Source organism: Phymastichus coffea, unplaced genomic scaffold (assembly GCF_024137745.1).
Source record: "Phymastichus coffea isolate CEN01 unplaced genomic scaffold, Cenicafe_Pcof_1.1 PCOF00067, whole genome shotgun sequence".
NCBI classification, from domain to species: Eukaryota; Metazoa; Arthropoda; class Insecta; order Hymenoptera; family Eulophidae; genus Phymastichus; species Phymastichus coffea.
Window position 1 is genome coordinate 217614 of NW_026706878.1, and position 22528 is coordinate 240141.

At 40.0% G+C, this 22528-nt stretch overlaps 1 protein-coding gene across 1 annotated transcript in view; it reads left to right on the plus strand.

Moving 5' to 3' along the window:
* Positions 1–22528, plus strand: part of LOC131667522 (kinesin-like protein CG14535) — a 260611-nt gene that overhangs the window by 24674 nt on the left and 213409 nt on the right. The window contains exon 2 of the mRNA XM_058940989.1: positions 19373–19561. Within this exon, the coding sequence (XP_058796972.1) occupies positions 19382–19561 (180 nt within the window). The 5' untranslated portion in view covers positions 19373–19381. The remainder of the gene's footprint in view (positions 1–19372; positions 19562–22528) is intronic.

Here is a 22528-nt window from a genome sequence, read left to right on the forward strand (position 1 = left end):
ATTTTCGTTTCCGGAGATTTGAAAAAAGAGTGGTTAGAACGATATGGCCTCAAAGTTTTCGATTTGAATGATTGGGGCTATTCGCCTTTCGAAAAATTAAAATTAGTTACCGTGTGCCCTAATCATAACGGCAAATACGTAACGACATGTGCACATCAAAACGTTAAAATAATGAAAAAGTTTTATATCGATGGCTGTTGTATGGATTGGGAAGAGAGCGATGAAGTCGTTGAAGGATTTCTATAGTGATTTTGTTTTTTAAGTAAATACTTTGTAGAATAATATGTATTTTTTTAAGAACATGTAGAATAAGATATATTTTTTATCAATAAAAAAAAATTTTTGTTTCAATAGATACAAAAAAAAATATTCTTTTATTTTTTATTAAACCATCCAAAAAAAAAAAGCGAAATTCTTCGCTGACTCTGACGATGACAGTAGCAGTAGCAGCAGTTCATCTTTTTATAATAAATTTTGTATTTTTTTATCAACAAAAAAAATTTATACAACATAGAATTTAGACAAAAAAAATGTTTATTTATTAGTTGAGGTGGTGTACAATGATGACATGTATAAATATGATTATTTCTTCTTTTCGTTATTGAACTGCTGATAGCCTTTTTGTTCAGGAAAATTTTTAGTATTGCTCGAAAATTTCGAAATACTATAACGAATCGCTTGTATATTCGTTATGTCTCTCTCTCCCCAAGAAGCCAGTGACTAATATATTTATTAAACATTATAAATTTTCATATCGTTTGAATAGTTACAGCATTGCGGACGTCAGCGAACTGGTAAGCGACGCGACTGGCGTACGATAATCGATATCGACTCGCGGCGCGGACCTCGCGGAGAGACGCTTCCTTGCGAGGAGAGAGAGAGAGTTTCGAAAATCGACACAGTTGGCTTGCAATCCGCGACCGGCTAAGACTTCTCGCACGAGTCACCACGAGTTTTCCGGATTTTCTTCTCGACGAATCGGTATTAGGAGGTAGCAGAGAATATCGCTGCAGCGGGGCTGAAGCAGAGGCCTACTACGGGCGATCAGCACCGCTCCTATCAGGGGAGAAGCGTCATCGCCAGTTTATCGACGACAAGAGCGGATACACAACAGAAGCGAGTTCGCTACTTAACGCTCTTGGACAGCGGCTAGATTAAGCGTGCAAGCGGCGATACTGTAAGTACCAGGTCTAGCGCTTGTCTTCTCTCTCTATACCGCTCTCTCTCCCTTTTATTATGTTAATTAAGCCGCGCGTTTACGCTCGCCTTTTCCTCTTGTACGCGTTGCGCCGCGGCCGCTGTTGATACCGGCATGTTCTCTCTCTCCGCGAGTGTGCTGTCGCTTTCGTACTTTCGTCGTACGTTAACTGAATAAGTGCCGCTTGCCGTTTGTGAACACCCGGCTCCTACAAGGCGATTTTGCTGCTACTTGATCCGACAAGGTTAAGCGCTGTCGCCTCCTCGTTCGAACGGTGCGCGCCGGTTCGCTGTCGTCATTGTGCACAGCTCACAACAGAGCGAGTGCTTGCGCGACCATAACCGCACAGCGCGTGCGCGGCCTCGTCCGCTTCTCCGTCAAATTATTGCGAGTTTCCTTGCGTTACGATTGACTTTGTTTATATCGACGCGTTGTGATATTATGTACTCCATTGTTGCTAATTAAAATTTACACGCATCCACTATTAATCGTATTTGAGTGTTTATTGTCCGCCGACTCCCCGTTCCTCGAACCGTAATTGTGTGTGCGACTGTACCCGCGCGAGTCTCTCTTCTTGGACGTCGCGCATCTTCACGCGTAGCCTACGACACTCTCCGCGGGCCAAATTTTCGACTCGAGAAGGAGGCAACTGAGCTGCTGGACCCAGGACGTTCGGTGCAGGAGTGCCGATCTGCTCTGGAGAGCCATTTATCTACTCTTCCGCGGTTACTTTTATATAGCGTGTCCCGCTCGAGTGAAGCTGAGCAGGAACCCCGTTATAATACTTTGTTTCCATGTCGATGATTCTTTGTTCTTCTTTTCGTCCGGGTCTTCCTGTGGAAGACGAGAGTACTTTACTTTAGAGTAGCGATCCATTTTATGTGAATGCTGGTTGATGAAAGATTCGATAATTCTTACGCTGTGCTATTTATAGTAGCTTACAACCACGAAGTCTACAAATAAAAGAAAGTAAGCAGGTACTTGCACGTTTTTTCTATTAAACCATCTTCGGTAGATAAGACACGCATGCACGCACACACACACACGCGCGCCCACGCGCACACATCGAACATAAAAAAATTATTATTCGTTATATACCAATTATAATAAATATTTATGTATAATATTTATTATAATTAGTATATTTATTAAACTTTATTATCATTTGTATGTATTAGCGCTTGGGCCCTCCCCAGCAGCAGCAGCAGCCGCTGGCGCCGCCGCCCCCCCCCCCACATATCAATCGCGTGTGTAGCCAGTATACACAATACGGTATTGCCCGTGGTAACAGTGGCTGTAGCTCTAGCGGTAGAGCATCGGCCTGCGGATCCGGAGGACGCGCGTTCGATCCCCCGATCCGTCCGTTTTTTTTCAGATAAATCGCGCAGTGCATAGGAAATCAAATCAGTGGGAGAGGGGGAAGTGCTGCAGAGAACGCGCACGCCACATCAGATCAAGCCACATCAGATCAACTCAGTAGGGGAGGGGGGAGTGCGTAGAACGCACCGGTATAACTCAGTAGGAGGAGGGGGAGGAGGTGATGCGCGCATAGGAATCAAATCAGTGGGAGAGGGGAAAATGCTGCAGAGAACGCGCACACCACATCAGATCAACTCAGTAGGGGAGGGGGAGTGCGTAGAACGCACCGGTATAACTCAGTAGGAGGAGGGGGAGGAGGTGATGCGCGCATAGGAATCAAATCAGTAGGAGAGGGGGAAGAACGCACGCCACATCAGATCAACTCAGTAGGGGAGGGGGGAGTGCGTAGAACGCATCGGTATAACTCAGTAGGAGGGGGGGGAGGTGAGTCGACAGCGCACGGGCCGATCGGGTGGGGGGGGGGGGTGAGGTGAACATGCACACACCTCAACTCACACGCTTCAACTCAGTGAGCTAGTACCCCTCTGAGTTGATGCCCCTCTAGTTTACCTACTTTTTAGCTATATTATACAACCTTGTTCTTTTCTCTAACATGCAACGGATCTCATTCGGTTGTTAGTTTCAATTCTAAAAAACGATTAAAATTAAAAAACCGAAATAAAAAAATGGCTTGCCGTCACAGCTGTAAGAACGGAATGAGAACCTTTGTTTGAGTCTCACTGTAAAAGAAAATTTTATTTGAATTTTTACCGAGGATAACTTACTGAGCAAAAATATTCGAAATTCAATGTAGAAAATACTCAGTATTAGTTTAGTTCTGTGTAATTACACAACAATCTCTCTCTCATTCAAACGTACTATGAAAAGCCTTCTCACACGTGGCTAAAAACGTTTAGCGAGGCGACAGGGGAAGTGGGCTATAAAATTGCAACCTTCTTCCTGTTTCTTCTTTTTCTATTGAAAATTTCAGTTTTAAGATAACTTAAAATTTACGATTGGAATGAAATAAAATAAAAATATAGGAATCATACAATTTCACTTGTGACAATAGATGGAAAATAACTATAGTTTCTATAAACTTTTTATTAAGTTCCTATTTGAAAGTTTTGATTAATCACACCATAAAGAAAAACTACTAAAGTTTGCATGCACTATAATAAACATGTTATAAATGATAAATTTTGTAATAATGGAAAGAAGGGAAACAGTGAGAGATGGAAAATCACTCAATTTTAATTATATTTAGCAACGTTTCGTCAGCACATTTGCTGACCTCTTCAGGCTGATTTCTCTCGTAGTTAAAGACTGTATTGTAACGTGACTGGCTACGAGCTATTTGTTTTAGCCTATATTAATTTGACTACGAGAGAAATCAGCCTGAAGAGATCAGCAAATGTGCTGACGAAACGTTGCTGAATATAATTAAATTTCCATCTCTCACTATTTCCCTTTTTTCTATTATCACAAAATTTATCATTTAAGAAAACTATAAGGGAATCAAGACAGTATGTTACGTATTAAGCATGTTATAAATTAATTTTTGTACCTAAGTTCCATCATTATAATGACAATATTATTAATCAATAATTTTTGCGATATTTTGAAAGACTTTTTCTTGTACGTAAGAGTTCTCAAACAACCGTCCGCGTGACAAAAGCGCTGTACACGTTCGAAAATATTACGGAGGCAAAAAATACTTAATTTAAGATTTTTAAAATGTGTGTTTCAATTTTGAAGTAAATATTCGTACAGTCAGCGTTTGATCATTTTTAATCTATGAAAATATAGACATCATGTTGATATCAGAAACATACTTTACAAGTAAAAACTATCTTAATATACCAAACTATACTGTATATAAAACCAATCACCCGTTTAAAAAAGTACACGGAGGTACTGCGATTATAATTAAAACAAACATAAACCACTACATCCACCTTTCATTACATCAAGAATAAAGATGGACCGATAACGATATTAGCTGTTTACTGTCCTTCAAACAAAACAATTACAAAAAAAAAACTGGACTGATGTTTCAACACACTAGGAAATAGCATTACTCGTATAGTAGGAGGCGATTATAATGCGAAACATCCGTGATGGGGATCAAAATCATGAACTCCAACATACAGAGGTATAGTATTCTATGAAATACTACAAAAAAATAACTACATTCCGATATCTACTGGAGAACCAACATATTAGCCTACAGATAGAAACAAGTTTCCGAATTTGATTGACTTTGTTATAGTAAAAGATATAAAAAATTATTTTGAAGTGTTATCATGCTTAGATTTATCATCAGATTATTCGCCGGTACTAATTACTCTATACAAATATTACAAATATTTAATAAAGTAAACAATAACATAAAAGTCAACTGAAAAAAATATGTTCTTTACATAGAGGAACGCATAACATGCAACGTTCTTATTTAAATAGTTAATAATGTAGAAAGCAGCATCAACTCACTCAACGTAGTTCTAACTGAAACTACTACAATAAATAGAAATAAAACACAGTAACTAAAATACAGTAACTAAAATAACTCAAAAAACCAAAGAAAAGAAATTATTAAGAAAAAGGTATAAGATAACTAGATCGAGCTAAGACAGAACTAAAGTAAATAAATCATCTGAAGATCTAAAGAAAATGTTATATGAACAAGAAAACACACAAACGTAGAATTTTCTCAGATCATTGAATGCTACAGAAGCAACAGATTACTCATTATGAAAAGGGACTAAACGATTTAAAAAACCAACTACATTTATATCGTTTATCAGAAAACCTGGTGGTAACTGAGCAAGATCGGACGATGAGAAAGCTGAAACGTTCGTAAATCATCTTAGTACATTATTCAAGCCTCACCAAAGAATAATAATCAGCGAAGAACATGAAATCTTACTAGGAGGATCTGATGTCCACGACAGCAATCAAATCGATTAAAATAAAGGAAGTATTACAAATTACTAATAATATTAAGAATATAAAAGCTCCCGGTTCTGATAATATTACAGAAAACCCATGTAAAAAAAAATGTTCATTACATGCATGATTCATGCACGCCAATCCAAACATGGTCTATGCTTGGAAATGGACATGCATCATCAATGCATGTTTTGTATAAAAGCAATTGTGCATGATTGATCAATCATAAGTTATGCATGGTTTAGGATTGGAAATACTATTTTTAGAAAAATACCCGTTCTATTTGTTTGAAAATTTTTCAAGATAAAAATAAAATATTTTGAAAAAAATTTATTTTTTTTCAGATTACATTTTTTTTTCATACTGATTCGGAAGTAAGCAAACGTAATTATTAAAGTAAATCATTTTTCCTTGTATTCGATCTAACGGCATTAGTGAGTACATATAAGTCTGTCGCACTGGCACAAGAATTTGACAAATATCGATCTGAAGAACATCGAGGTTTATTAAGAGTCAAAACCGTAAGTCAAAATTTCATTTGTTTTTATATTTGTTTTACAAATAAATACTAAATGAACACAAAACATAAAACTACGATTAATTTTTATTCTAGATCAGCGAGATAAACGAACAAGACCTTGATGAAGCGCGCAACTAGTCGAGTGGCGATGGGCACGAAGATGACAGAATGTGGACTCTGAAGTATCAAGAGGCATCGGAAAACGTAAGATAAATTATTAAATTGATATATAACTTTGAATTGGTACTAAAAAAATTATAACTTATCATAGGTCATTGAATTGGTGAAAGGAACAAAAATATTTGCCAATATAATAGACTTGCAGACGGCCACCGACAGATGCCTCAACCAAAATGACTTGGCGAGAGCTCTATTAAAAGCTGTTTTCACGAAAGATGCATTGCTCAGGTGCACTCTCACTGGGACAAAACCGAAAGGGCCTAGAAGTAATAAAGAATCAAGATCGGGGCTTGACAAAAATGGCGTAGATACCATTTTACGTAAATTTATTTAACTATTATTCATTTCAAAAATTAATACATAATGTCAAGCATGTAAACATATTTATATATTTTTTCAAGTTTTCGTAAAGAAACATGCAACTAAGTTGAACTGGGCTCCGAAGGATCGTGCAAGTATTCACAGAAGCATGGGCCAGAAGTTAACGGAAATGCGATTAGATAATCCAGTATTTTCAACTTTAACTGCTTGAAATGTATCACTTTACTAAAAAAAAGCTTGTTTTATTTCACAATATAATATGGTATTAAATAAAATATTCACATTATTCAAGTGTAATCACGGCAAATATAATTTTTTACATGTTTAAAAAATCTTCAATAAGTATTTACTGTCCAATCACCAAACATACATAAATTATAATTAATCAATCATGCTCAATCGCTTTTATATAGAATATGCATTGATGATGCATGTCCATTTCCAAGCATAGACCACGTTTGCATTGGCGTGCATGAGCCACGCATGTATTGAACATTTTTTTTTACATGGGAAAATAATCAAAATGTTACCCTCAATTGCAGTAAGATACCTAACAATTGTTTTTAATGCATGCTTGCATCTCTTCTATTTTCCCTCTCAGTAAAAAGTAGTAGAGATTATTTTAATACCTAAATCCGGTAAATAACCAGAATTAGTAACGTTATACAAAGCGATTAGCTTTTTATCAGCACTTTCTATAATCTTTGAAAAACTAATTCTAGCTAAAATAAACCCAATAATACTGAATAGAAAACTTATCCGTAACCATTAATTTCGTTTCAGGTATAACCATTTCACGATTGAGTAAGTAAATAAAATAGTATCTGTTGCGAGGAAAGTCACTGAAACAATACTGCACTGGTATATTCTTAGATGTTGCCCAGGCTTTTGACAAGGTTTGGCATAAAGGGCTACTGCATAAGCTCAAGAGATTTTTTCCTTGGCCCCATTACGAATTGTTACTGTCTTATTTACGCATTAGAGCCTATCAAGTTAAAATAAATAAAAATATATCAAAACGTTAGTTAATAAAAGTAGAAGAACCGCAGAGCAGTGTTCTAGATCTAACACTATATTTGTTATATACTTAGAACCTACCAAATTCTAATATTTTTACAGCAACATATGCAGATGATATAGTAATTATATAATTAACAGTACATCCAGAGGCAAGAATAGCAACCAAACATTATAAAACTACATAAAAAATCACCTTGAAAATTGATTTAACTCCTGGTAATAATAGTAAATGAAAGCAAATCATTACATACGATATTCACACTTCGAAAAGATACCTGTCCTCCTATTAGATTAAACGATGAATATATTTCTCAAAGCAATCAAATAAAATATCTAGATATTCATCTGGATAGAAGACTTACATGGAAAGAATATATATTTATTAAGCGTAAACAGATCGGTCTCAAATGGCGAAAAATGTATCTAGTTATCGGAACAAAATTGGAGTTATCAATTAAAAACAAACTGCTGCTATATAAAGCTACAGCTTTATTTAAGTACACTTAAACCAGTCTGGACATGTGGCATTCAAGTATGGGGTGCTACTTCTAACTCGAATATCGAAATCCTGGAAAGATTGCAATCAAAAGTCCTACGCAATACGAGGGTCGTTTGAAAAGTCCGTGCAAAAATAAAAAGTGCTTGATTTTTTTTAATAAATCTTTTTTATTTTTCATCATAGTCTCCCTTTAGGCTTATACACTTCATCCAACGCTGTTCTAGTTTGTTAATCCCTTCCAAATAACAGGATTTGTCCTAGTCTGTAAAATAGGCATTCATTTCTGCAATCACCTCCTCGTTTGAATAAAATCTTTTCCCCGCCAGCCATTTTTTCATATTAGGGAACAAATAGTAGTCCGACGGAGCCAGGTCTTGAGAATAGGGGGGATGTAAAACGAGTTGGAACCCTATCTCCATCAGTTTTGCGGCCACAACTGCTGAGGCGTGAACTGGCGCATTGTCGTGGTGGAAGAGGACTTTTTTGTGGGCCAATCGTGGACGTTTCTCTAGCAACTCGGTTTTCAAACAATCCAGTAATGATGAATAATATTCGCCTGTAATGGTTTTACCCTTTTCCAGATAGTCGATGAAGATTATTCCTTGTGAATCCCAAAAGACAGTCGCCATAACCTTCCCGGCTGAAGGAATTGTCTTCGCCTTTTTCGGAGCAGATTCTCCCTTGGTAACCCATTGTTCAGACTGTTCTTTGGTCTCAGGAGTGTAGTGATGTATCCATGTTTCATCTACAGTGATGAAACGACGCTTAAAGTCTTGCCAATTTTGCTGGAACAGCTGCAAACCATTCTTGCAACACTTCACACGATCTCGTTTTTGGTCAATCATGAGCAATCGCGGCACCCATCTAGCGGATAGCTTTTTCATGTCCAAATGTTGGTGCAAAATATTATGTACCCATTCGCTCAAGATGCCTACAGTATTAGCAATCTCACGCACCTTCACTCTTCTGTCAGCCATCACCATATCATGGATTTTATCAATGATTTCTGAAGTGGTAACCTCAACAGGGCGTCCAGAACGTTCAGCGTCTTTTGTGCTCATATGGCCACTCCGAAAATTTTGAAACCACTTATAAACCATTCTAATCGAAGGTGCACAATCACTATAATGTTTATCAAGCTTCTGTTTAATCTCCTGAGGCGTTTTGCCTTTGAAAAAGTAATGTTTAATCTATACACGAAATTCTTTTTTGTCCATTTTTTTACAACCACTCGATTTCTTTGATTGAAACGAATGTAAAACGCAAAGTAATTGGCCGATCTGGCTGAAACTTGGTGTGTGCTTTTCCAAGATATGCCACTAACTGAAAATAACCTTGATACGCACTAGTAGCGCCATCTTTCTGACTTTGCACGGACTTCTCAAACGACCCTCGTATAATACGGGTCCCATGATTCGTACCGAATGAAATTATCCAAACTGACTTAAAGATACCTACAATTAAAGAAGAAATTAAAAAATTCTATGAAAAATGTAATTCCAGACTTCAAAATCTTCCAAATAAACTTGTCAATAAAATTCTCGAGACATTCATCGCTAACACCAAACTAAAGAAACATAAACTAATGAATACGCAAATAAATTAATATAATTATTTCAATCATACTGTAGAACAAAGACAGTATACTTACTTACTAATACTTAATTACTACTGTTTATTATATATGTATGTCTAATAGCAACAACATTTACTTATTGTCTCAATACGTGAAACAGATTGTAAATAATCTTGGAGTAATAATAAAAAAAATATTCGTAAATAAATTATTTACGAAGCTATTTAGTGAAACGGCGTAACAACGCGCCATGGTTTTTCACAGACACCTACAAATGCTCGTTTGATTTGTGTTTCCACACGTCTAACTAGGTTGAATTTGCTGTTGTTTCAAACAAAAAAATATTAATAAAGTATTTTAACAAAACGGGATCCTGAGATGGTATTTTTTTAATTAGATTTTCTGTAATTTTTTTTGGTTGCTCCAAGTTTATTTACAATCTGTCTCATATATTCAGACAAGAAGTAAATGTTATTGATATATTTGTACATGAAATTAGGCAGAATACTTCAGTGAGTGTTTGTCTTTGTTATAAAGTGTAGGTGTAACAAATGGTTTATCATTTATTTATGCATTTATTAGTTTGTTTCTTAAGTTTGGTATTGGTAATGGATGTCTTGAGAAGTTCGCTAATAAGTTTATTAGGGTGGTTCTGAAGTTTGATATTGTATTTTACATAAGTTTTTAATTTCTTGTAATATTGTTGGTACCTGTAGATCATTTCGAATAATTTCATTTGGGACAAAAACCATGAGTCTCGTACGATATTACGTCGAACTTTCGATTGAAATTTTTCTACACATGAATTTATATAATTTACTAAAATTATAGTAAGAAGTGATATTAAAGTTAGAATGTTAGGCTAAAGCTTATTTGGTAGAAAACTTTATTATGTCTATTGTAAAATTTTTAATTACAAATTTTGTTGTTTGAAATCATAAAATCTACTGTTTATATGGCATAGTTTGCTATCTTGAATCAATAAAATCTACTAACTAAATAATCTTGTTCTAGCTATCATGCCGTAGGTGGCATCGACGTCTGAATTTATTTATTTTTATTTTGAATGATATTCTGAAAATGTAATAAGATTAATGATAGTTAAAATAAAAACGCGCACATAGGAAAAGAAGCCTGTGAAGGCATAAAAAAACCCTTTTATTGAAAAAACTAAAAATGTGTTGATTTTACTTTTGCCAGAGGCTTTATTCTGTTTATTAAAAGGAGAGTTGCGCAATACGTTTTTCGTCTTTATTTTTTACTAAGGGCTGCAGATCACTGCGATTTTAATGGATGAAAGTAGACTCGCACATGTTTGCTTGCCGGAGGGTGGAACGGAACTAACCCATATTAGCAAGACGGAAACGAGCTGCCAAGTGAGTGGCGGATCAATCACCGGGTCCGGTACGTGCTGCCACCACCGGCTGCTCTACCTACTTGCAACCTTCACACATACATGCATAAATTGTAAAAGCTATGTATTAATAGAATAAATTTTATAGTTTGACATTGTAAAATTATTATAAGACAATCCAATAAATATTATAAATATAACCATTTTTACTAGTTCATAAAATGAATAAAAAAATATTAATCGTTTATCACGAAGAAAAATCTGGTTATTAAGAAGGCCTATTTTTAAAGTTCCGAGTGACATTGGCTAAGGTATTGCAACGCTGATAATGCTAATCATCCTAACTTAACTTTGCTTAACACATGTATATCGATCAGAAAATATTCGTGTCGTATGTATATATTTTACATTTATGCTAGTTGGAAACTGTATCTTATACAGAGTGTTCCATTTTAAAGGAACCACCCCGAAATTTTCTACGGTTGGCGTTCTACAAAAAAATTGTCCAGACAAAAGTTGTTTGGGACAATGAGGAACACCTTTCCCAGAAATCGGATTTGGCCTTGAGATTTATTTTCAAGGTCATTTGAAAGTCAAAGTCATTTTTTGAATAGGAACCTATAATTTTGATCCCGGATTCGGAAAGAGCGAGAAATTCTACGTTCAGATAAGGTATTATGTATGGGGTACGGTTAATCCTTCCCCCCGCGTAAGGTCATATAAGGGTCAAATTTATTATTTTCTTCATCTATGTACAGGAATGATCGGGCAAGGGTAAAAGAGCTTTATAGGCTTTTTTAAATGCACTGGTTTAGTAAATTGTTTTGTTTTGAATGCTAAACGAGAAGAAGTACCAGATCTGTTTAAAGGCTTGTGTCCTAATCAATTTAAACCTGCTTTTATGATTGCGTTGCATTTCACTTTTTATGAGAAAATTTTAAATCTCATTATAAGCTTTCATGAGATGAAGTAGTAGGTCAAATAAATTTACTGCTGCTATTAAACAGTAAACAATAATGTTTTAAGTATATAAATGTACCTAGAGATATTAGCCTTAATATGCATTACTTAAATCATAAAATTATTCAAAAATTTTTTAACAAATATTTATGTAATGGATATGTGACAAAAATCACCAAGTATGCAGACATTTTATATCTGTATTCAAATCATTTTATAATTTTTTAGAAGTATGGATACTATCTTGTTCCATACAAAATATCCTATGTCTTTGCTAATGGGTTGTAGTGAATGTTACTGTTACTATATACTTTAAGAGATTGTGAGAATTCGTTAGGTTTCCTTGTTTTTAAGTTTATGTAATGATTTATGAATGGTACTATAGAAACATTAATATTGACAGTAATTTGTAAAATATTTAACTATTGTTTCTGAACTGCAATTTAAGACTTAAATTATAGATACGGTTTTGATTGAAAATTAGTCATTTCTTGAATTCAAAATAAAATTGCCTTGATGGCAAATATTCATGTGTATTTATGACTACAAAGCATTATTCAACTCAACCTTTGATGTAAGTACATCCAAAGCTGATGCTACAGCCAGCAGTCTCGAAAGGTATAATACGATTATTACAATTATTGCCCATCTTCAAATGAATAATCACTATCGAATACATCTGAGCCGTCCTCTTCTATATTTTCGCCTTCTTCTGTATGCCTTCTTCTATATTTTCGCCTTCTTCTGCACACGGCTGCTGTACTGCAGCCGTGAGCACTTCATTCTTTGACATGTCCGTATTTTTCCCCTTTGACCGCCTTTTTGAACGCCGCGCACCCGATCTATCCTCCGGTGTCACCACGTTTTTCTCCGCCTCTATCATCGCGGTCCTTGCCACTTTTCTCGCTGGTCCCGCTGAACTTCTATACGCCGCGTCTTGAACTAGTATACTGTCGGCCGCCGGGGGCGGTCGCCATCTCTTCTCCCTTGCCCGCTGACGCTCAAATTCGCAACCTACCCTTTTTAACTCCCGGAGCGTAGCGAACGGCATCCCGTACAAATATCTCGCGAAGGTGAGATGCAAACCTTCTTTGCAAATCGCCACCTGTCTTTTCTCCGAAGGAAGCCTATCGAAACGGCGAACGATGCACTGGAACGCGGTCAGGTAATCACTCAGGGTTTCTCCCTCAGCCTGCGTCCGTAACCGTAACTCTTGGTGCAAATCCTCCCTTTGATAATGCCTTCCGAATTCCTCCTTCAAATCCGCGAGAAATTCCCTGAGGGTTCGCCAAGTATACTCATTATTCCGGTACCAGAGCGCAGCCTTTCCTGTTAGTACTAGGCCCACCGCCCTGAGTACTTCATCGTCTTTCAAACCGTAGAAATCCTGACACTTCCTAATATCGCTCGCAAAACCGTCCACATCCGCTCCCCCGTCGCCCGAAAACTTCAGCGACCAAGAGCGAAAGGCCTTTACCGCGTCCACCGGTTTATTATACATATAACGTCGGGGCTGACGCAGACCTGAGTCCCCGAAAGTCCTCAGGCGCCTCGGTCTGCGACCGGCCAGCCCTGCTGTGCTCGGCTCGTACTCATCCGAACTCGATGACTCGCTCCAGCTATCTTCCCATTCACTTGCCGATGGGCACCTCGGCCTATGCTCCTCTTTAGATCCCCCCCCGATAGGTAAACCGTGGTCTAGCGTGCGGTGACGTTCCCTCTATCTTCACGGCGTGATAATTTTGAGTGCCGCCCTTCAACAGTTTCTTCACTAATTCCTCCCAGTTCTTCATGACCTCCCCTACCTCGTGTGATAATGCCGGGGTACTCGTTCCCCTGTCGGACAACCCTAAAACTCCCCCCTCGGTGGCGTCGTTTTTCTCTTCCGAAAAAAATTCGTCCTCTGAAACCGGCTTACGCAAGCTACCTTCCCGCTGCTGGCGCGACGCAGAGCGAGGACAATCGCTCCTCCCGCGTCGGTCTATACGGTATCCGAGCTGCCGTTATGCCCTCAGCGCGCGGCGCATCCCGCCTACCCGCTTGCATTTCCAACGTGGCCTCTTCTACGCGATTTAAATTATTCGCGCTCTCGGATAACGCTGCTCAGACTTCCCTACGCATAACAAATCCAGGCAGGCTCGCGACGATATTCCATACTTGTCTGAAAACGTTGGACCCCCCCCCCGATACCATGGAACGCTACCTCTCCGTGAGGCGCCAACTCTTTCTTCGTATCGGCGGGAGCCGTCGCCCCATCATCCGACGCATTTTAGGCATTATCTTGCCCGTCCTCGTTTCTATGCTCTGACCCGCTTCTCTGCGCCGCAACCGGTCGCGGCTGCTCGTCCGCGGATGCCAAGCTCTCTCGCCTGCGAATTAACGTAGGCTCGATCTGGCCCTCTACTCGTCCGTCGCTCACTCCGCTTTTATCCGGTTGCAGGTCCATATTGACCTCGCGTGATTCCTCACACAGAATACCCTCCGGTGGGCCTGGCATAAAGCCCATCTCAAAGTCACCAGGACTCAGGGGCGGATTAAGTTCCGGCCGCTCATGCAAGATCATGTAGCGCAACATGCGCTCCTGGAGTTCCCTGAAGCTACCTGTCACGCTAAGACCATGGGTTTTAAGGAGACTCATTAACTCCGCGGGCGGCGTCTCATTGATTCGCTGCTTAAGAGCCCGTACCGATCTGTCTTTTGAGATTTCGCGCATAATCGCGCCGCCCGAACACCCGATTAACTGTCACGCTCGCGATGTGGGCATAACCGACGATCGCGTCGCACAACTGTCACGATTATATAAAAAAAACAAAATTAAACAAAGGGCACTAATGACCAACACTAACTCGTCCTAAATCACAGTCCGACCTACACCCTTGTCGGTGGATGCGACTTCTACGCATTCGCTTTGACTCCCGTTTGTCCATTACAACTCCAATATCAATAAAATAAAATAATAGTCTCACGACTATTTCAATCTCGATTTCCGCGAGTTCCCCACAAGGGATGCCATGTAACACGTTCGTTTATATTTTCCAAGTTTCGCATCGGAAATACGCCCAAATAACGTCGCGTCACAAATTATTTTAAAGGGGAAAGGCCCGAAAGGCGTAATCGCTTCGTCACGGAAAATTAATGAGGGCTTTAATCACCCGGCAATATCAATAATCGTGATTTATCTAATTATAAGTGAGAGACAGGTTATATAAGAATCATTTCTTGAATGGTCAATTGCACTTTTATTCAAATCTCATTATTTTCATCCAGCGTTCGACTTGTGCGTCGGCCAAGTCCGGGCTAGTCTGTTCTGTGCGAATTAACGTACAGGAGACAAAGCGTCGCCTTACAATTTTCCCGCGAGTTTCCGTGGATGCGGTGCAAAATCTACGCACGCAACCACTCGTCCGCGTCCGGCCGATACGATGCCCAGAGAGAGAAATCGAAGCGCACACCGAGAAAAGAACAAGGGTACCTGATCTTAGGAGGAAGCGCTGTAGTGGAAGTCCACGTCCGCTGTCCTCGGAGAAGGTGAATATGTCGATCATGGCGCAGTTGGTCCTTTCCTCCAATGCCTGGTATTCCCGGTAGTAACTGGTGATAGCGCGTCTCACACTTTCACTCATTACGAGGCTTATCTAGCTAAGAATCACGTCGCTGGTCAAAGTCGTACTGTCCTCGCGATCTCACGCTTTCCGCGGCGTCTTCTACGCCCCTCCCTACAGGTACTTAAACGGCTGAGCGCCGCCGGCTACGCACACATGTGCAACTCACGCCGGCGATACTACTTCAAATCCAAATATCCACGCCGATCAAAAATCAGACCTGAAACAGAGCCACATCGTGCGTCGATACTCGGTTTGAATCAACCGAGACCGATGTGGCAGCGGCTCAGGGAAAGGCACGCGGAAGAGAGAGAAAGGCGAACAGGGCGAGCGAACTCAACGGTCGCTCTGCCCGTCACAGTTTTATATAAAGTCAAATCATAATTTATCAATGTGACAGTATCTGCAAGTTTTTCCAGATGCGAAATCCATAAACATCAAGTGGCTGAATTTGTCCCGTTGTCCTAGTAGGTATTTTTTATATTTATAATTTTATAACTTCATATAGTCTCTTCTATAACTCTTTCACTATTACCGCTCCAGGAGTCAAGTAACATTATCATATTGAAGCCTACGTTGGGGAAATATGCTTCATTTAACCACACTTTTAAAAGATCTAAAATTAAAAATTTTATTTGTAAATTCATGCATAATGACGTTAATTGTAACTAGATGGAATTATAAATACCTATGGTCAATTTTCCAGATTTAGTTTCTTCTAGGTTTACCGGTCTAAATAAACTGTTTTCAACAATGGGTTCAAAATTATCGCTAGCTTCTTTCAAAATTAAAGAGCGGTGACAGTAATTCTCCTGCAACTGATGTAAATGCCTGTATAGTATAACTATACATTGTTGATGAAAATGACTATCAACATTGAACTTGTTTTTCTTCTTCAACCACTAGCGTTTTTCCGGAGTGCATCTTCAGTTGAAATTTGCTCTAATCAGAATTATCTACACATGCATTCTAATTGCTTCAATGCCTGCTTTAACATTAGCAATAAACGTATCTGCTTTCGTCATTAGTTTTGAATTACTTTCTAGTTTTTAATATTTTTTTTTATAATTTAACTTTTCTGTATATCATGACGCTTAATTTTTTTTTGACTAATTCTGAATTATTTTTTAATAAAAATAAGTACGAAAAAGGTATAATTTTCAATGAAAAAAAAACAAGGGTTACTATACTAGCAGTTGGAATTATGTTAATTGTATTTTTACATTAGAAGTAATGCGCAGTGCAATCCATAGTAAATTATTAATTAGAACCTGTAGAATATTTAAAAAAAGTGTTTCGGGAGTGGTTTTTTCATTTTGGGAGTATTTTAAAAGACAATTTCGAATAGATTAACTTTGTTTTGGTATTCAATCAACTAAATGATTTTTTTCTAAAAAATGGTAGAATTGTCCATAAAAAAATAAGGGTTGCACTCTTTACAGTTAGATCTACATGCACTAGTTCCGCATTGATATAAGAAGCGAAATGAAAAATTATTTCATTTGTGACGGAGAATTCCGGCCGTACCCGTCTGGGTTGCTCGCGACCGTCCGCACAAATTATTTATTCGGGGATTCGGGAAGCAAAGGACGTTCCCACGACTGAATAACGCGTCGAGCATAAACACGTTAAACGCACAGATTCGAAGTCGGGATGAGGAGTGATACAACGGCGAATAAACACAACAGCGTAACATTAATACGCTAGTCTTTAATTGTCAACAAACGATTACAATACGGCAACCTCGGACTTACACACTACGAGCGGTACAATAACAAACGCGAACGCGAAGGTGAATCGGTGGCTGGTCAGCCTGCCGATTCCCTTATAAAAACTAGATATTATACAAATGCCCGATAAACACTTTTCGCTGATAGGCTATTAACGGGTAGCCAGCAGGTCTGCTGTGCTACCAACCATAGACTGACGCCCGAACATGCAAGAGAGAGAGACAAGAGAAAAATACGGCACCGATCTCGACCTTCAGCCTCTCCGACGGCTGGAGCGCTCTGCACCGTGACGTCACTGGTGTGCTCCTCGCTGACCGTATCGCTGGTATATCTGTCTGCTGGCTCGTCCTCTCGCTCGCTCCGCAATATTGCCGCCTTAACCGCAACCCGCTCGTTGATCGTTGTTGCTGCTGTCTTCGCCGCCCTTTTATTGTCCTGGACGACAGCCCGCCCTGACTGCTCGCGCGCGCACCCGCGCACCTCGCCGATAACTCACACGCACCGGTGCCGAGTATACTTCGGGACACGGCTGGGCGCGACCCAGCCTCACTCTCCGATACTCGTCCGCGCACCAGGCGTGTCTCCAAAAACGAACAAAACGTTAACGAGTTCGCGAGGCCAACTCGAAAAAACCGTGGCCTTTTGGTTTATCCGCGCACGCGACTTTCTCTGCTCCTCGCTTAGCAGAGACTCCCCGAATTTTCCGCGGCGATCCGCAATTCGAGCGCTCTCTCTCTCTCTCTCTCTCTCTTTCTCTTTCTCTCTTCTTCTGCGCCATCTGCGTCGCTCCAGCAGTCAGCTCAGCCCATGTTCAGCACCTCGCAAACAAAAGGTCCAAGCATGAGTGTGTGTGCCAAACGTACACACTCTCAGCCTGGCGCGGTGCGCGGACATTTGCGAGAGCTAAACGGACGAGATCGGCCTAGCCGAGATTCTCCGTCACACATTGTCAAATATTAATTAGAACTTGAGATAAATTGCAAAATACATTTTTGAGGGCGGACTTTAAGGGCAGATTCCAAGGTATTTTAAGGTGTTTTTCCGCCGAAAAGAACACGTGCTATTTATTTTTCTATGATCTACAATATATCAAAAGAGTATAAAAATTAATGAGGTTAAGTTGGAGGGTTTTCTTGTGAATTACATTTTAGAACAATTGTAAATTTATGCAATATTCATTGATTCTATAAGTTATTTAATTGTTTACCAAGCTGACACTGTTTGTCCCGTTTATTTAAAGTATTTTTAATACCCTTAATTCTTATTTATCCATATTCAGAAAGGGAACAGGATGCAGTAAGCTAATCAATGGTAGATAGCAGCTACAGCATTTGCGATTATTTCAGTAGTTATATTTATCGATTTCCGTTTAATCCTCTATCATAATTCGGTTAAATTTTAGGGTTTAATTTCGTACACTCGATCTTTTAGATAGTCTTAGACGAAAAAAAGAATCTAGAAGTGTTAAATTTGGTGATCTAGTTTGTCATTCAATCGTACTTTGCTTTATCCACCGATTAACAAATACTACATCTAAAAAATTACAAACATGAAGTGCTGCATAGTATGCTCGTGTGCTGTATTGTTGGAACCATATATTTATAAAATTGTCTCCAGCTATTTTTTTTATGGAAGACACAATTTGTTTTCGTAGCATTTCTTCGTAGTCAAATTGTCAAATAAAATTATCTCTTACTTAAAGACTTTTTACAAAAGGTGCAATATCTATAAACATATTGTAAACTTTTATATTTCTATCAACATGTATCACCATCAGCAAAATTTATAATAAAACAATATATTACTGGTAGTTCACCGTAGCGACTAAAACCACGACGTTAACTGCTAACTATCATCTTAGGTCTGATATAAGAGGGTTCATAGAAAGCTTTGAATTGTTTTTAAGTTACGGTAGTAGACGCGATAATTTAGCTGCATAATTGCTATTCTATGACCTATTGTTACGCTTTCATTACGTCAACCGCTTTTCAAATGAATCATCACTTGTTATCTACATAATATAGACTAACATGAAAATAAATAATAAAATTTACTTTAGGCTACTCTTTGGAAGATTGTCAAAATTAAATTTTTTTTCTAGGTTAAAGTAATGTTAAGAGTTTCATCCGCTGAAGGTGAAAGTTGTTTCAACGCCGATAAGCGAAAGAAACAAGTGACACTTGTAGATCCCACGTCAGCGCAATCTTCCACAGCTGAGGATCGAAGACCTACTGTTTCAGCACCAAAAATGTTTGCTTTTGACGCTATTTTTACTGAAGAAGATTCACAGGTAACGATCTTATACAACGATCTTATATGTGATATTAAAACACAACTCACATTAATTTTATTAAAATAAATGACACATGAATATATCGACTGTATATGAAACAATGTGATGAAAACCACAAGTCAATTTTAGCGTTATAAATATATTATATTGTAACGGTCTGGAAAAATGATTAAATTATTCTCGCGGTCCGTTAAGAATTTTGTTTTCGCTGTTCGGTGCGGGGCTCACCGCCGCCCCGATCAGCTAGCCGCTTCCTGGCGTTCCGCCGAATACGGGCGGGCACGCGCTGCCCTGAAAAGGGATCGCGAAAGCACGGCTAAGCACGAGAGCGTGCGTGGGTTCTAATCACGGGCGTGGGAAGGGACAGAGGTGCCTTCCTAGGTACGCCCAACACAACGACAACACTAGTGCAGGTCAAATCGGGCTTTATTCTTTTAGGCAAATCTTATACACAATATCGCGTGCCGAGATTTCGCTATCAATGTTATTTTAGAGAGAGAGACGCTCGCTCGCGCAACTATCGCACGCTAAATAATCGCTTGCAAACGCAACGAAACTCACCGTGAAGTAGCTGCTGCAGACAGACTACCCCTCGCTAGTCGCCCGCGATGTCGCCCTTGCTCGGGCGGGCAAGTTCTGCCCCTGGTGATCGCCCACTCGAGGTGACGATCTACAGGTTCCGGCGATCCTCGGGGATGGTCTCTACTTCCTTGCGCACTTTCACTTTTGTCTCTTGCCGGTCGCTCTCCTTTTTCTTTCGTTCGTGCGCGCACGTGACGATCCTTCGAGCTCGCCGGTCTCAGTCTAAGTCCCTCTAAATCGATTTCTCTCCCCACTCTCTGCTACGGCACGCGCCTGATCGAGTCTCGTTCTGTCTCTCTCTCTTCACTCCTCGCTCGCTCGCCCGCTTCGCCATATATATATATATATATATATATATATATATATATATATATAGGTTAATCTACGTCAAACGGATAATGACTCTATCTAAAATTGTAGATTACCAAAAAAAGCGTTGGATAGGCTCAAAATTTTCGTTTTATATTCTACTTTCTTTTACGATGTGACGATTTTGAAAAATCTAAAATGGCGTCTCCAATATGCAGACTCAAACCCAGAGATTTCATAAAAAATTTTCAAAAATAGATTTTAATTCATTCAATTGTGATTTTAAGTATTTTTTTATACCAGAAATAAATTCAGCGTTCAATTTTACATAGGAATATAGTATTGCACTCTAAGTAAAATATTTTACAATGTCATCTGAAGGTCAAATCGGAAAACAATAGTTATTTCTTGAATTACTAATTAATTAATATTGATTAGTGAGGAAATGAAGATACTCATAGGTATTTCAAGTCACTGAATCCAAATATGATATTCATTTAACCATACGAGGTCTCGATCAAAGTTATTTAAAGGTAAAATTCCGAATATTTTTTATTTTTTGATAAGATTAGGACACCCACAAGCTTTACGTGTCGCTGAATCCGAATCCAACTTGACCTTAATCGAGCCTGATGGGGTTGAACGGATATCAGATTTGGATTCAGTGACACGAAATATTTATGAGTACTTCCGCGGGTTGGAGCGAGGAAGGCTGGCCACCGCGGGGCAGAGCCGATAGCTGCTCCTTTTCCACATGTCGACTAGCTTTTCCGGCGCCCTCGTGTATTAAAGTGTGGTAGGCACCAGCGCAGTTTCTACAAGTATTGTTGGAGGGACAGTTTCTAGCGGTGTGATTGCCGCTGAAACAGTTGTAGCAGAGTCCCTTCGCCGCTACCAATTTGCGCCGCTCCTCTGGTTCGAGCCCGCGGAAGGTCAGGCAGTGGCCGACGTAATGGGCCTCCTTGCATGCCGGGCATCCGCAAATAGTGCCCGTGGCATGAGCCCGGATGGTTCTCGAACCGGTGGACGGAGCTGGCTTCTTGCAGCTGGTCAGCGATTCGTCGGCAGCCGACGGAAACATCTGGCCGATGGCGCAGCGTGCAATATCGCCGCTGCAGAAACTCCGTAAATTGGTTGAGAGATCCTTCACCGGTCGTCGATGCGGAGTCAGAGGAAGCGCTGGGCTCAGGTTCCTCCTCCCAAGCTCTGTTCAGGTTCCTCCTCCCAAGCTCTAGGGAGCGAACGCCCATGAAGACGAACCAGTCGTCCCACGACTGGACTGGTCGGCCGAGGCGCTCGAGCTGGGTACAACATCTGAGGAGCTCGTCCATGAGTGTCTGGATGCCTTCGGGTGTTTCCGTCGTGAAGGGTCGCAGATTAACTAGTGTGGCCAGGTGATCCCTCACCTGGAGCTTGGGCTGGTCGTACCGGCGGCAGAGCGCTTCCCATGCCTGCCTGTAGTCGCTGGCAACGGAGCGGAAAGGGCGCAGCGCCTCCGCGGCGGGCCCCTTGACGCTGATTTTCAGATACCTGATCTTTGACGCGTCGCCCACCATGGCGTTTTCGTGGATGTGAAGTCAACAAATATGTCACGGAAGGACTCCCAGTACTCCGGTTTCCCGCTAAAGGTGGGCAGCTCGAGGCGGGGCAGCTTCGCCTGGGGAATGTCACCCCCATCGACCGCTGCCGCCGTCGATCCGGCTGGAGTCGAGGTGTACTCGGACGCAGCAGCGTATCAGGCCTTGTGGACGAGTAGTGTACTACGTCTCTCCGCGTAGAGCTCTTCGACAGTCAGATAGTGTTGCTTGATAGATAGTCGCGAGCCTCGTCTTCGCTCATTGTCAGTAGGTGGCCGTGGTTCTGATGGAAGTTGCGCCAATAGCCTTCCAGGAGCTCCAGGCGGATATCGATGGTCCCCACCGTCCAGCTCCCTACTGGTATCTCGGCGACCTTCTCTGCCGATCTCTGGATCGCCTTCTTAAGCTCATATTGAATGAGAATTAAGTCCATCTGTCGAGAGCATGAATTGGTTTTAGTGTATGTGCCCGAATAGGGCGAACGGCACGATCAGCC